Source organism: Scyliorhinus torazame, chromosome 9, assembly GCF_047496885.1.
Source record: "Scyliorhinus torazame isolate Kashiwa2021f chromosome 9, sScyTor2.1, whole genome shotgun sequence".
NCBI classification, from domain to species: Eukaryota; Metazoa; Chordata; class Chondrichthyes; order Carcharhiniformes; family Scyliorhinidae; genus Scyliorhinus; species Scyliorhinus torazame.
The window spans coordinates 249,149,561-249,162,688 of NC_092715.1; the positions used below are offsets into that span (position 1 = coordinate 249,149,561).

The following is a 13,128-nucleotide window of genomic DNA, read 5'->3' on the forward strand; positions in this document are numbered from 1 at the left end:
GTGTGATTAAGAGGGTTGATAAAGCACTGCAGCCCCTGCGGTGCCCATTGGGCATGGGAGGACACTAGGAGTTGGAGCTCGGGCCTCCCAATGCAACATTCACTGCCTAAAGCGAAGCAAAGGCTTTCAATCAGCCTGACTATTGCTAATTACTCATTAGTTGCAGAAGATATGAAGGGAAGGGGACTGCCTCTTGCAAGACCACAAGGTAGTACTAATGGATGATCATTGGCCCATTTGAGAGACTCGCCACTTCCCCAGCCCTTGTAGCATCTAGCTGTTCCTTAAATAAATTCAAGGTTTTTGTCTCCACAATTGTCTCTGAAAGTTTATGGTACAGAGTAATTGCTCTTGATATGAAGTAGCATTTCTTCACACTGAACTAAAAATGTTCTTATGTATTTTGAAGCTGTGTCCCCTAATAATACCACTGCCATTTTATTTGAAGTAACTATCCAGACTAACCTTTTCTATATCCTTAATAGTATGTCTCCATACGATCAATTCTCCTTTCCAGAAATCAATGTTACTTATAACACCTTATTACTTGGAATGAGCTTCCTAACCCTTCTCTGCACTATTTTTAGCACTTGAATGCCTCCCCAGACAATCAGAATTGGATAATGTATTCAGCGTAGAGTCTGACTAAAGCATTGGATGAAGTTTGATATTTAGCTCTTCTGATTTATATTCCATTACATTGACTCTATAGCTCAGCGTCCTATTGGAATCACTGATTGCTGCTGGAAGTTGGTTGGGCATATTTAACATTTCGAGCACAAATATACCTGAGTCCCTTTTAGCTTCACCCTTAGCTACTTCAACACCATCATTGGTAACCCATGTTGTCTATATTCTCTCCTTGTCAGGTTCTGGGAGAGCCCAAACATCCTCATCACATTTTTGGTCGTGATGCTGTCACAATTTAACTGCATTTTTCAATCACATTTCAGGCAATGATAAAACCTACAATAACATTAAATAGGGACAGTAAAATGGATATGAGTAAAATACTTACCATTTGCAGCCAAACATTTGTGATCAATACCTGATTTTTTTCATCCTGGAAAGAGGGAGAATAATTATTTACAATAAATACCAAACCTTACAACCGTACAGCAAAGAAACTTTTGAAGCCTTGAGAAATATGCATTTACAAGCAAATGACTTGGGTTTGAGGGTGTGGGGTGGAGACGGGAGACAGTTCAATATCATAGATGAACTGGATGCTTTTGAAATGTAACTGAGTCAGTAACTAAGGACGCAACTTAGAGGCCTACTAACCTATCATGGAAAAGGTAGGCATTGAACCAGCCAAAATAGTGGGCAGATCAGACAGACACAATAAGAGGGCACTGATATGTTTATATGTGACATAATTTTCTTAAAAATTCAGCAATGAGGAGGCATTAGGATTCAGCGTGTCGATGTTCCAAATAAGTGTGTCATGAAGCCGAGATCCGTATAATTGATATTCCTTTTATGCTCAGATGCTGATCCTGGTCATTTCTGCTGAGTGAGGGAAGTGGGGAATGAAAGATATTTCCCCAAAGGTATGAAAAATCAGAAGGTGCGTCAGCAGCACACTGTCACAAACCTTTAGGTAACACAAGTTGGGAGGCAGATTAATTTTGAATCCACTAGACAGCAGCATAGGCCAAGAAAGATCATTAAGAAGAGGAATATCAGAGGTAGGTTCTTTACCCAGAGAGTAGTGGGGGCATGGAATGCACTGCCTGTGGAAGTAGTTGAGTCGGAAACATTAGGGACCTTCAAGCAGCTATTGGATAGGTACATGGATTACGGTAAAATGATATAGTGTAGATTTATTTGTTCTTAAGGGCAGCACGGTAGCATTGTGGATAGCACAATTGCTTCACAGCTCCAGGGTCCCAGGTTCGATTCCGGCTTGGGTCACTGTCTGTGCGGAGTCTGCACGTCCTCCCCGTGTCTGCGTGGGTTTCCTCCGGGTGCTCCGGTTTCCTCCCACAGTCCAAAGATGTGCAGGTTAGGTGAATTGGCCAATGATAAATTGCCCTTAATGTCCAAAATTGCCCTTGGTGTTGGGTGGAGGGGTTGAGTTTGGGTAGGTTGCTCTTTCCAAGAGCCGGTGCAGACTCAAGGGGCCGAATGGCCTCCTTCTGCACTGTAAATTCAATGATAATCTATGATTAATCTAGGACTAACATTGTGGGCCGAAGGGCCTGTTCTGTGCTGTATTTTCTATGTTCTATTTTCTATGAATCCGTTCAGCTTTACTGAGGTTATCCATCCAGAAAGAGCCTGACATTTCCCCAGTCCATTAGCAATTTATTTCTTAAATGATTTCATCGCCATTGCTTTGCTGAAAGTCTATTCCGAGTATTGTTAACTTTTCGTGAAGAATTTTGTGACATCGGATTTTATGGTCTCCTTTATTTAAATCTTTGCTTCCCTTGTTCTACTCTCACACTTTAGTCTGAAGCAATTTTTCAGATCTTTATTTTCCGTACCTTTCTTATCTTGCACCTTTACAAGATCACGGGGGATAATTCCGGATCCTGGCTTGGTGCCTGAAAATCAAAGCACGCCTTGGTGCACTGAATCTTTTGGCCTGCAGAGTCCTGGTGTAAGACCCACTTCCAGAATGTTTAGAGAACCCTTCCATTTGAGTGCCCCATGGGTGCAGAAAGGAGAACAAGGCGATCGGCCCAGAGAACTCCATGGCTTTTGATGGTCAAAGATTAAGGCAGGTGTGCATCTGAACATAACAAGTAACTCCAAGTATTGTGCTGACACAAATAAATTGAGAGGGCTGGTATCGAGGCATTTAAAATCAGAGTTAGGGTGATAATGTTGAAAATATGGCTCAGATCTCCTGATCTGCGAATGGTCCGACTCCAGAAGATATGCTGGGGGAACCACTCGGAGGTCTCCACATGCTGATTACACAAGAGTTGCCTGGGAAGTTTCAACCTCCATTGGATAGTCATCCTGCGTCGGGAACCCTCCTAAACTCCGATTTAAGGTCAGACTTTGATTTTTTTTGGAAGAGTTATTACAGTGCAGATGGAGGCCATTCGGCCCACCTACGTAGATGCACATCCCCACCCTATCCCCATAACCCCGTAACCTCACCTAACCTACACACCCTTGGACACTAAGGGGCAAAATTAGCATGGCCAATACAGCTAACCTGCACATCTTTGGACTGTGAGAGGAAACCAGAGCACCAGGAGGAAACCCACGCAGAAACGCGGAGAACGTGCAGACTCCACAGTCACCCAGGGCCGGATTGTTCCCCCTTAGCACTTAGCAGGATAGTTACCCAGGAAAAGTTGGAAGGATTGAAACCAGTATTACTGATAATCTCAGACCCCCCGCCGCCCTCCATTACACCCTCACCCCCCCCCGCCGCCCTCCATTACACCCTCACCCCCGACTACCTTTCTGAGTTGAGTGACAATGGCAGTGAATGGTTGCCACTCGCAGGAAGATGTTTACTTCCCTAATCCTGTGCCCTTCCAGTTCAAGTTAACTATCAACTTTGAATTAATCATCAAAATAGGACTGCCTCATAACAGAGCGCAATGACAGGGGCAGGCATTTTTGAAGATTCTTTTATGGGCTTCAGATATCTACAGGATTCTCCAATGTGTTGGCGGGTGAGCTTCTTCATCGCACGACATATAGCCAAATCAGAACTGCATCCTGTTTAAGGGACCTCATAATTCCACTACATTTAGCACCCAGCAGACGACTCCCTTCCCTCCAATTTCAAAAGCTATTACAGGTTGAGCATCGCTTATCTGAAATTCTGAAAAACAAAAAATTCCCAAATCCACACTTTTTTTCGAGCGCCGATGTGACGTCACGAGTCGAGAATCCCACAAGGCTCACCGGCGATGCGCAGTTTGCAACACGCAGCGCACATGTGCAGTTCCCAACATGCCACACATGTGCAGTTCCCAACATTCCGCACATGCGCAATTCCCATTGCACATCGCACATGCGCAGTTCCCAACGCGCGTCACACATGTGCAGTATATTCCAAAATCCAAAAAATTCCAAAATCCAATGCACACTCAGCTCCAAGCCTCCCCAAGTAAGGAGGCATGGGATAGTGAGAAATTTGGCCAGTTGGATAACGAACTGGCTAATTGATAGAAGTCAGAGAGTGGTGATGGATGGCAAATATTCAGCCTGGAGCCCAGTTACCAGTGGCGTACCGCAGGGATCAGTTCTGGGTCCTCTGCTTTTTGTGATTTTCATTAATGACTTGGATGAGGGAGTTGAAGGGTGGGTCAGTAAATTTGCAGACGATACGAAGATTGGTGGAGTTGTGGATAGTGAGCAGGGCTGTTGTCGGCTGCAAAGAGACATAGATAGGATGCAGAGCTGGGCTGAGAAGTGGCAGATGGAGTTTAACCCTGAAAAGTGTGAGGTTGTCCATTTTGGAAGGAGAAATATGAATGTGGAATACAGGGTTAATGGTAGGGTTCTTGGCAATGTGGAGGAGCAGAGCGATCTTGGGGTCTATGTTCATAGATCTTTGAAAGTTGCCACTCAAGTGGATAGAGCTGTGAAGAAGGCCTATGGTGTGCTCGCGTTCATTAGCAGAGGGATTGAATTTAAGAGCCGTGAGGTGATGATGATGCAGCTGTACAAAACCTTGGTAAGGCCACATTTGGAGTACTGTGTGCAGTCTGGTCGCCTCATTTTAGGAAGGATGTGGAAGCTTTGGAAAAGGTGCAAAGGAGGTTTACCAGGATGTTGCCTGGATTGGAGAGTAGGCCTTACGAGGAAAGGTTGAGGGTGCTGGGCCTTTTCTCATTGGAACGGAGAAGGATGAGGGGTGACTTGATAGAGGTTTAGAAGATGATCAGGGGAATAGATAGAGTAGACAGTCAGAGACTTTTTCCCCGGGTGGAACAAACCATTACAAGGGGACATAAATTTAAGGTGAATGGTGGAAGATATAGGGGGGATGTCAGAGGTAGGTTCTTTACCCAGAGAGTAGTAGGGGCATGGAATGCACTGCCTGTGGAAGTAGTTGAGTCGGAAACATTAGGGATCTTCAAGCGGCTATTGGATAGGTACATGGATTACGGTAGAATGATGGGGTGTAGATTAATTTGTTCTTAATCTAGGACAAAAGTTCAGCACAACATCATGGGCTGAAGGGCCTGTTCTGTGCTGTATTTTTCTATTTCAGATACGGGATTTTCAACCTATACCTGTATGTTTGGTTCAGCAGAAATTATTAAATGTAACGTGTTCAGAATCACTCTGTAGTGGATTTGCAACAACCCCTGCATTTTGCTTTTGTTTCAATGTTTTATTCTATACATCTAATTGCTTGTGTTGCATAGTTAGTTATGTACGTATTTAACACGCTTTGCTGCCAATTTGCTACTGATCCCTTCTGTGTCCTGAACTACCCTGTGTTGGTTGTCCATGCGCCCAACTACTAACTCCCCTGGGGAGATGCAGCAGAGCATTTACATACGGCTTTAACCCATCTCTCAGCACACCCCAATGCACTTCACATGCAATGAATTACTTTGAAATGAAGCCACTGGTGCTGAGATGCTGAAGGCAGCAGCACAGACATGAAAGGCTAGTTAATTCATTCTTTTTTTTTGTGGATGGTTAGGTGAAGGATCACCAGGAGACAACTTGATCTTTTCTCAACAGTACTGCTGCTCCTAGCAGGAGATCAGAGAATCACAGAATCGGTGCAGTGAAAAAGGAGACCAGTCGGCCCATCGAGTCTCCACCGACCCTCTGAAAGAGCACCCTACCTAGGCCCAGGCTCTATCCTAACCCCGTAATCCAGTAACCCCACCTCACCTTTTGGACACTAAGGGGCAATTTAGCATGGCCTGTCCACCCGACCTATGCATCTCTGGACCGTGGGAGGAAACCGGAGCACCTGGAGGAAACACACACAGACACGGGGAGAAAGTGAAAACTCCACAAAGACAGTTGCCCAAGGTCAGACTTGAACCCGGGTCCCTCGCACTGTGAGGCAGCAGTGCGAACCAGTGTGCCACCGTGCCTCCCGAGTCTGCTATCATGGTACATCACGTCTTGCACATTCGCACACGTCGACATTACCCCCGAGAACATCTCCATAGATTTTCAGCTCTGATGAGACGGCCGAAAGACTGACATTTTATTTTCTGGACGTCACTTCTTAGAGTGTCTCCTGTGCTCTTGCTGTTTCAAGGAGCTTTTTCATTCGTCCTAAGGTCTGTATGTATAGAATTGTTAGCATCTTAGCATCCAGATTTTGAAGTTTTCTACTTTCCTTTGCAGATCTTTATTTAGTGTCCAGGGGACAAGATCTTCCAATCTCCGGATGGTCGTACCTCGGATTTACCCCAAAAGATGCGTTGGAGGACCCCCTCAGAGGTTCTGATGTACTAACTATGTGGGAATTGCCTGGGAAGTTTGGACTTCTGATGGGAAATTCCCCTGCATCTGGAATCCTCTGAAACTCTGAGTTAAAGTTCGAGGTTTGGCTGGTTCTTACTTACTTAACAGTACAATTAGTCAGGAAAGGTTAGAAAAATTAAGACCCGTTCTAACTCCTGGATAACTATACTTGACTCTCGCCATAACCGCCCCCCGACTGCACTCCAAACCTCCCATATACACCCCGACTAACTGCCTAGTACCCGCCTCTCTCGCTGACTGCTTGACTACCCCCAACAACTGATTAACACCCGACTACCTGACTACATTTCCCAACCACTCGACTACCTCCAACTCCCTCGCCCACTCTACCCGTCATCCACCTGACAGCCTAGCCCCTGACTCAACCATCTGCCACCCTGCCCCCTGAGCCACCTGCCACCCTATCCCTTTACCCAACTACCTGCCAATCTGCCCCTTACGCTCTGCCACTCTATCCCCTTACCCAATCACCTGCCACTCTGACCCCATACCCACCTGCTACTCTATCCTTTTACCCAACTACCTGCCAATCTGCCCCTCTTCCCACCTGCCATCCTATCTCTTACCCAACCATCTGGCACCCTTCCTCCAACCCCTCACCCACCTACCCAGCCTACTCCCTCACACACTAATCTTATACATTTACCTTCTGTCCCTAGCTTCTCTAAGTGGCTTTGGGACCTTTAAACGTTGTGTTAAAAAAGCGGGGATACGTGATTTGGCTTCCTAAGATGATCCCGCACTTCAAAGAAAGGACTATCGGAGCAGGTACGCTCCTCATTTCTCGGTTCGGGAGCTCCAGTGCAAGGTAACAAATTAGTATTGCCACTCCTCGGAAAATCCAACTCCAGGTTTCTGAGGCATTAAAGAGAAGTGGATAGAACGTAGCACCTTATGAGTTTTGTCTTTGTTACAAGCTTGAGCTTTCTTGTTGTTAAGACATCATTCATTTTCACAAAATTACTTCTGTCTATCCCTGTCCTTTTTCTAATTTCGGCATTGCATCCACCTATTCTCCTATCATTTGGCCTAAACCTACCTATTTGTTTTTCCAGTATGACTCCATCCATTTCAACCTTCACTTAAATTTCTTTCATATTTTCCTCCTAACTACCATTGTTTTTGCCTTTTTGGTGTTCATAGCTTGATTTTTACCTTGATCTCTGATATTTTGTCGGGCTTCTCCTGATTCTGCAACTGGTGTAGCATCGTCGGCCTAACACAAGTATGTTACGTTCTTGCCTCCATACCCCTGAAACTATATCTAATACTCTGAACATTTGTTTTGTGTACAGATTGAATAATTTTGGGGACAGTACACAGTCTTGTCGTACTCCTCACTTCACTTGAAACATATCTGACTTTCATCTACTAGCCTGATACTTGTTTTTGATCCCAGTATAGGTCTCTGGATAAATCTCAGATCTTTACTGTCAATGTCACATTTCAGCAACACATAATAATAATACTAATCTTTATTGTCACAAGTACGCTTACATTAAGGATGCATGAAGTTACTGTGAAAAACCCCTAGTCGCCACACTCTAGCGCCTGTTTGAGTACACGGAGGGAGAATTCAGAATGTCCAAAATACCTAACAACTCGTCTTTTGGGACTTGTGGAAGAAAACCGGAGCACCCGGAGGAAACTCAAGCGGACACGGGGAGAACGTGCAGACTCCGCATGGACAGTGACCCAAGCCGGGAATCGAACCTGGGACCCTGGTGCTGTGCTCTGTGCAGCAGCAGTGCTAACCACTGTGCTACCGTGCCGCCCATCCATCAACTTTTGGTGATGAACAATGTTGAACACTTTTTCATAGTCTACGAAGCATCGATAAATGTTCCTGTTTACTTCCAGATATTTATCAAAGATTGTTCTTAGGTCTCTTCATCTGGCTCCAGGTCTAAATTCAGATTGTGTTGCTCCAATTTCTGCTTCAAATGTGTTGTTATTTCTGATTTTCAACATCACTTTAATGAGATGACCTGCAGCACGGTAGCACACGTGGCTAGCACTGTGGCTTCACAGCGCCAGGGTCCCAGGTTCGATTCCCTGCTGGGTCACTGTCTGTGCGGAGTCTGCACGTTTTCCCCGTGTCTGCGTGGGTTTCCTCTGGGTGCTCCGGTTTCCTCCCACAGTCCAAAGACGTGCAGGTTAGGTGGATTGGCCATGCTAAATTGCCCTCAGTGTTCAAAAAGATTAGGAGGGGTTATTGGGTTATGGGGGTAGTGTGGAAGTGAGGGCTTAAGTGGGTCAGTGCAGATTTGATGGGCCGAATGTCCTCCTTCTGCACTGTATGTTCTAAACTTATAGTTTTAAAATTATTACATTGCTTTAGGTTTTTAGGTTGCTTAATGGGTCATGGATGTCTCAAATTACTTGAAATGTATCCTTTGGTATGTATTTGATCACAAATGTATTTCTTTTCTGTTTCTCTGAGGGGGTTTAGATGTCTTGTTGTTACTTTATCTGTACAAAAACAAAGAATAATACACCACAGGAACAGGCCCTTCAGCCCTCCAAGCCTGCGCCGATCACATGTCCTATCTAGACCAACTGCCTGTATCCTTCTATACCCTATCTGTTCATGTGTCTATCTAGATAAGTCTTAAAGGTTGTTAACATATCTGCCTCAATCACCTCACTTGGCAGTACATTCCAGGCCACTCCCACCCTCTGTGTAAAATACTTCCCCCGCATATCTCCACTGATCCTATCCCCCCTCACCTTGAACTTGTGCCCCCTTATAACTGTAATTCCACCCTGGGAAAAAACCTCCAACTGTTCACCCCATCTATACCCCTCATAATTTTTAAACTTCTACCAGGTCGCCCCTCAGCCTCCGTCTCTCTAGGGAGAACAATCCCAGTTTTTTCAATCTCTCCTCATGGCTAATACCCTCCATACCAGGTAACATCCTGGTAAACCTTTCCTGTAATCTCTCCAAATCCTCCACATCCTTCTGGATGAGCTTGTCCTGTGCTCATCAATTTCAAAGCATTCTTCACCTCTGATATCATAATGTTTGGTCCATCAATTGTATCTTGAGGACTCCCTCGATTTCTTTTATCATACAATTTAATTATTATCAAACAGAACAATAGGATCTTTAATATCTACCGCAGCAGGCAACCAAAACCTTGGAAAACTTCCTTAGCTCTCTTCTCATCACTGTCCATTTTCAACCCCCCCCCCCCCGAAACCTACCTCATTTGGCCACAATTTCTGTTACCTATCCAATCTCCTTATGTGACTCAATGTCAAATTTTGGTTGATAACACTCGTGTTAAATGCCTTGGGATATTTTAAAGGCTTTCTGTAGATGAATGTCGTTGGCTTCACATCTGATCCACAAGACTGGGAGAGCAGCACTCCCAACTAATTCCAGGATTAGCACCTCCTTTACATCTTTGGCTGGGGAATTGTTGGCAGCTCGGGGTAGTGGGGTGGGGGGGAAGGGGGGGTGTGTGCGATATCCTCTCTAAAGATGTGCTAATGTTGTTTCATTTTTAAGCTGCAGTTATTGGTAGATTCTCAATGTTAAATTAGGTTTGTTTTCATATGGCCTTCGGTCATTCCCACCATATGTGCGATGAATTAGGTTTTGCAACAGTTTTCTGCAGTCAACCACTTAGTTGATAAGAGCCGTGATTTTATTTGTGGTTCATCGATTATGCAAAACAGCCACTTTTATTGCTTCTCATTGAAAAAGATGAGACGTGCAATAAAAAGCCACCTACTGAAATAGGCAGCGAGTTGCAGAGTTTGCTGTTTTGCTAGTTATAACAAGTAATTTAAAACTTTTGATCCAGCACAGGGCAGCAGAGCGGAGCCGCTGATTGGCTGCTGCGGGGAAAATTTGGAGGGTATTAGCTATGGGGAAAATTTGCATCAGTGCATTGCGGTCACTGTATCCAGAAGGTGTACCTGAGCAAGACACCCTCCGTGTTCAAGTGAAGGCAAGCATCCAGCAGAGTGGAGCCGCTGATTGGCTGTTGTGGGGACAATTTGCATTCGTGCATTGGGGTCACTGTATCTAGAAGGTGTACCTGAGCAAGATACCCTCCGTGTTCAAATGAAGGAAAGCATCCAGCAGAGGGCAGCAGAGTGCAGACGCTGATTGGCTGTTGCGGGGAAAATTTGCATCAGTGCATTACGGTCACTGTATCCAGAAGGTGTACCTGAGCAAGACACCCTCGGTGTTCAAGTGAAGGCAAGCATCCAGCAGAGGGCAGCAGAGCAGAGCCGCTGATTGGCTATTGCAGGGAAAATTTGCATCAGTGCATTGCGGTCACTGTATCCAGAAGGTGGTTTGTGGAGGAGCTGTTGTCAAGTGAGTTAAACCCCAAACATTTCTTCAGTGTTTCCCTCCCTACCTCCTTCTCTAACCAAAAAAACCCAATCACTGTAAGGATCCCAGCTGAGTAAAGATCAAGAGGGAGACTCGAGGGCAGGTAGAAGTAGAAAGAAGTTGAACTGTGATGTCACAGCCAGCAGGTAAGTGATTAGCTGGTGACTGGAAAGTAGTTTTTCTTTCCCCTGATGTGTGTTGATAAGGTAGGGTTTTTCTATTTCTATTTTTTTTTTATCGTGTGATTGGTAACAATTTTTCTTTTTTTTTTCCTTTTTCATTTATCTATTATTTGATATTATAGTTGGACTAAGTTAAGCTTAAGATTAAAAATGGCAGGAGATCTCAGACCCGTGTTATGCTCCTCTTGCTGAATGTGGGAGCTCAGGGACGTGGCTGATGTCCCTGGCTCCTTCACGTGCGGGAAGTGTGTCCAGCTGCAGCTCTTGTTAGACCGCATGACGGCTCTGGAGCTGCGGATGAACTCACTTTGGAGCATCCGCGATGCTGAGGAGGTCGTGGATAACACGTTTAGTGAACTGGTCACACCACAGATTAGGATTGCTGAGGGAGAGAAAAAGCAGGAAGGCAGTGCAGGTGTCCCCTGCGGTCATCTCCCTCCAAAACAGGTATACCGTTTTGGATACTGTTGGGGGAGATGGCTCACCAGGGGAAGGCAGCAGTAGCCAGGTTCATGGCACCGTGGCTGGCTCTGCTGTACAGAAGGGTGGGAAAAAGAGTGGAAGGGCTATAGTCATAGGAGATTCAATTGTCAGGGGAGTAGATAGGCGGTTCTGTGGTCAAAAACGAGACTCCCGAATGGTATGTTGCCTCCCAAGTGCACGGGTCAGGGATGTCTCAGATCGGCTGCAGAACATTCTGAAGGGGGAGGGTGAACAGCCAGTTGTCGTGGTGCATATAGGCACCAATGATATAGGTAAAAAACGAGATGAGGTACGACAAGCAGAATTTAGGGAGTTAGGAGCCAAGTTAAAAAGTCGGACCTCAGAGGTAGTAATCTCAGGATTGCTACCAGTGCCATGTGGTAGTCAGAGTAGAAATGAAAGAATAGGCAGGATGAATGCGTGGCTTGAGAGATGGTGCAGGAGGAAGGGGTTCAGATTTTTGGGACATTGGGACTGGTTCTGGGGGACTTGGGTCTACTACAAATTGGACGGTCTACACCTGGGCCGGACTGGAACCAATGTCCTTGGGGGTGCTTTTGCTAATGCTGTTGGGGAGGGTTTAAACTAATGTGGCAGGGGGATGGGAACCAAATAGGGAAGTTAGTGAACAGTAAGGAGGTAGTAACTAAAGCCTGTAAAGAACTAGGTCATGAAGTCAGCGTGACTAAGGGGAAGAGTAGGCAGGGAGCAGATGATGAACGCAAAGGGACTGGTGGTCTGAGGTGCATTTGTTTTAATGCAAGAAGTGTAGCAGATAAGGCAGATGAACTTAGGGGCTTGGATTAGTACCTGGGAGTATGATGTTATTGCTATTACTGAGACTTGGTTGAGGGAAGGACATGATTGGCAACTAAATATCCCAGGATATCGATGCTTCAGGTGGGATAGAGAAGGAGGTAAAAGGGGTGGAGGAGGAGGAGTTGCAATACTGGTCAGCGAGGGTATCACAGCTGTGCTGAAGGAGGGCACTATGGAGGACTCGAACAGTGAGGCGATATGGGCAGAGATCAGAAATAGGAAGGGTGCGGTAACAATGTTGGGGCTGTACTACAGACCTCCCACAGCGAGCATGAGATAGAGGTACAAATATGTAAGCAGATTATGGAAAGATGTAGGAGCAACAGGATGGTGGTGATAGGAGATTTTAATTTTCCCAACATTGACTGGGATACACTTAGTGTCAGAGGTCTAGATGGAGAAGAATTTGGAAGGAGCATCCAGGAGGGTTTTCTAGAGCAGTTTGTAAATAGTCCAACTCTGGAAGGGGCCATACTGGACCTGGTGTTGGGGAATGAGCCCGGCCAGGTGGTTGAAGTTTCAGTCGGGGATTACTTTGGGAATAGTGATCACAATTCCGTAAGTTTTAGAATACTCATGGACAAAGACGAGAGTGGTCCTAAAGGAAGAGTGCTAAGTTGGGGGAAGGCCAACTATACCAAAATTCGGCAGGAGCTGGGAAATGTGGATTGGGAGCAGCTGTTTGAAGGTAAATCCACATTTGATATGTGGGAGGCTTTTAAAGAGAGGTTGATTAGAGTGCAGGATAGACATGTCCCTGTGAAAATGAGGGATAAAAATGGCAAGATTAGGGAACCATGGATGACAGGTGAAATTGTGAGACTAGCTAAGAGGAGAAAGGAAGCATAC

At 45.4% G+C, this 13,128-nt stretch overlaps 1 protein-coding gene across 1 annotated transcript in view; it reads right to left on the reverse strand.

Moving 5' to 3' along the window:
- The window catches only part of chrna8 (cholinergic receptor, nicotinic, alpha 8), a 488,191-nt gene that overhangs the window by 290,145 nt on the left and 184,918 nt on the right, over positions 1-13,128 (reverse strand). Inside the window, exon 3 of the mRNA XM_072517257.1 lies at positions 1,019-1,063. Within this exon, the coding sequence (XP_072373358.1) occupies positions 1,019-1,063 (45 nt within the window). The remainder of the gene's footprint in view (positions 1-1,018; positions 1,064-13,128) is intronic.